Below are 2,926 nucleotides of genomic sequence, written 5' to 3'. Positions count from 1 at the left end.
CAAAATTTTGACGACAACAAGCGCGTCACGCATGTCGGAAACGAGTGCACGTAGCCCAGCTGCCTTAAAAGTCGACAATCACCCACCCTCTCTCCCCCGTACGCGACACCCCACGCGCCTCCACGTCTCTTCCTGCTGGAATGTGCCCAGCACCACCATCCCCGCTTCAGCGCGTGGGACACTTTTGAACGAAGGAAATAAATATACAATTAAATAATTCTCTTGTTTTTATTTCCAGAGTATAAACGACGCGTAGGGGCAGCGGTGGTCTGTCTGACACTCCCCCACAGCTCTCTGAAACTTACCGCGCGGTGTAAAAACGGAGGGTGAAAGGTGAGAGTGACCGGTTCAACCGGGAGTAGTCGGTTGGGAGTAGGAAATGGGAAAGTATATCAAGGGCTTTCAGGGAGCCAAGCTATTTTGTTTGCAGGGAGAGGTAGTGAGGGGACTGAGTTTATACAAAAATTTACACCTGACACACACTCTCTCACTCTCTCTCTCTCTCTCTCCCTCTCTCTACCTTCTCTCTCTAAACTCACTCAGCCCTCTCTTTATCTTCTTCTTTCTGGGTTGATTCTCTTTCATTAATTGGTGGGGTTTTTCCGTTTTTCTCTAATTTTAATCAATATATATTAATTAATTGAGATGGAGTTTGAGGATCAAGAGGAGCACGAGGAGGAGATGGAGATGGCGGCTAGCTACGACTCGCTCGGCAACTCAGCCGGAGGCCGAGTCAAAATGTCGAGTTCTGGACCAGATGGTTTGGCGCTAGCAGCGGCTGCTGCAGCGGCGGCGGCGGCGTCTGATCAGCAGCAGCAACCAAGGAAGGCTGTGAGGTACCGGGAGTGCTTGAAGAACCACGCGGTGGGGATTGGAGGCCACGCGCTGGACGGGTGCTGCGAGTTCCTGGCGGCCGGCCCGGACGGCACGCTCGACGCGCTCAAGTGCGCCGCCTGCAACTGCCATCGGAACTTCCACCGAAAGGAGGGCGACCCGGCAGGACACGGTCTCGGAGTCATAACCGATGCGTACGGGCAGCTGGTGCCACACCACGGGCAGCAACACCACCCGCAGTTCTCACCGTACTACAGGACTCCAGCTGGTTACCTCCACGTGGCGGCGCACCACAGGCCGCTGGCTTTGCCGTCTACTTCGGGAGGGGGAGGGACCTACAGCGGGGGGCAGGAGCAGGATGACGACGTGTCGAATCCCAGCGGGGGCGGTGGCGGTGGCGGAGGGAGTGGGGGTTTGGGAATGGGAATGGGTATGCACGGAACGGCGTCCTCTGGGAAGAAGAGGTTTCGGACAAAGTTTAGTCAGGAGCAGAAGGAGAGGATGTTGAGCTTGGCGGAGCGGCTCGGGTGGAGGATTCAGAAGCAGGACGAACCGGCGGTTCAGCAATTCTGTAACGAGACCGGGGTGAAGCGCCACGTGCTCAAGGTTTGGATGCATAACAACAAACACACTCTGGGTAAGAAACCCTAGCTAAGCTCTTAAGCTTATGTGCTCATAACTTAAGCTCGAAACAAAACAAACCCCCAAAACCAAACAATGAACATGAACAACAACCCTCAACAAGTACATCGTCGTCATCATCGACGTCGTTGTTTGATCTCTTCTGATGTTTTGTATTTATCATAATTTAGGACAACATCGTGACTTGGTTGCTAGCAAGCTAGCTACCATGTGGTAGTAGGATTTTATCAGTTATGGGGGATTCTTCTTCTGGATCAATGTGCCTGCAGCTGACTTTGTTGAGTAAAACTCTACTACTTTCTCCGGATTTTAGTGTTTTAGCTTATTAGCTAGGGTTTCGTTTGGCTTAATTGATCCAGTAGCTAGCCGGTGTTATTTGAACACTTGATTTAGATGAATGTGGCCCATTAATTTGAACATTTTATCAGTACTGCATGTAAAATATTTATCTTAATTTGTTCATCTAGCCACCAAATGGGTTGACATTATCAATGTTTGTTGAGTGTGCAATCTTTAGCTGCGAATGCTGATCAAGATCATATCAATGTTTGTTGATTTTACAATTTAGAGAAGGACTTGCACCATGACGTCGTGTGGTCCAATATAATACAATTTCATTTGTAAGTTTATTTCTATGTGACAATATTGCATTGTAGGATTGCAATGTCACGTGCTTGTAAACCTGTTCCATGCAAATTGTTTCCCGCAATTTGTGTGTGATGACTTGTTGCTCTCTCCACAATTAGTATGTGTGTGATGAGTTGGTTGAAGGGAGGATCAATCGAGCGTGTGTGATGGATTTTTGCATTTTCCTGTTTGATTTAATGACTATCGATCATGCCCGTCTTTTCTCCACATGTTTGTACATTTCTGCAGTGTGTCTATTGCTGCTGCTTCTTTTTCTCTTCTCATCAATTATTCAATCTCCCAAACCTTTCCGTTTTGGTCCACGAATCAGACTTTCTGTATTGGTATTAGCATTTGTTGAGAAGATTAATTGTATGATTGTATGGATGTTCTTCATTGACTGCAATGCAATGCAAACCTTTTTCTCTTTATTCATACCTACATATACCTATATATGATGAATATATGATGAATGCTTTCTATTTCCTTCCTTTTTCCCTTCAATTCTCTCTCTCTCTCTCTCTCTCTCTCTCTACCAAGTAGTAGTCTTTGCTGTTGCTTGCATACATTGCATTTACTTTTGCAGTCATCATCTGTACTGCTGCAGAATGAATATATATATATATATATATATATATATATATATATATATATATATATATATTATATTATATAATACTTACATGAATGATGAATTTCTTTTTTCTCTTAATTTCCATGAAAATTTCTTTTTAAATGAAAGAGTATTTTATACACATTGATCCATGTAATCATATGAGGGAACTTGTCTGCTGTAGTAGAAGTTAAAACCCAGATGATGGTG

The 2,926-nt window shown here is 45.4% G+C and overlaps 1 protein-coding gene across 1 annotated transcript; it reads left to right on the top strand.

Moving 5' to 3' along the window:
* The first annotated feature begins 408 nt into the window (after positions 1 to 408).
* Positions 409 to 1,964, top strand: LOC126601089 (zinc-finger homeodomain protein 1-like). The gene has a single exon (XM_050267756.1). It carries the CDS (start codon positions 646 to 648, stop codon positions 1,483 to 1,485), a length of 840 nt encoding a protein of 279 aa, XP_050123713.1. The 5' UTR covers positions 409 to 645; the 3' UTR covers positions 1,486 to 1,964.
* Positions 1,965 to 2,926: the final 962 nt, after the last annotated feature.

This window comes from Malus sylvestris, chromosome 15, assembly GCF_916048215.2.
Source record: "Malus sylvestris chromosome 15, drMalSylv7.2, whole genome shotgun sequence".
Taxonomy (NCBI): domain Eukaryota; kingdom Viridiplantae; phylum Streptophyta; class Magnoliopsida; order Rosales; family Rosaceae; genus Malus; species Malus sylvestris.
Note: the sequence above shows the minus strand (reverse complement) of the source record. Positions and strands in the feature narration are given on the sequence as shown.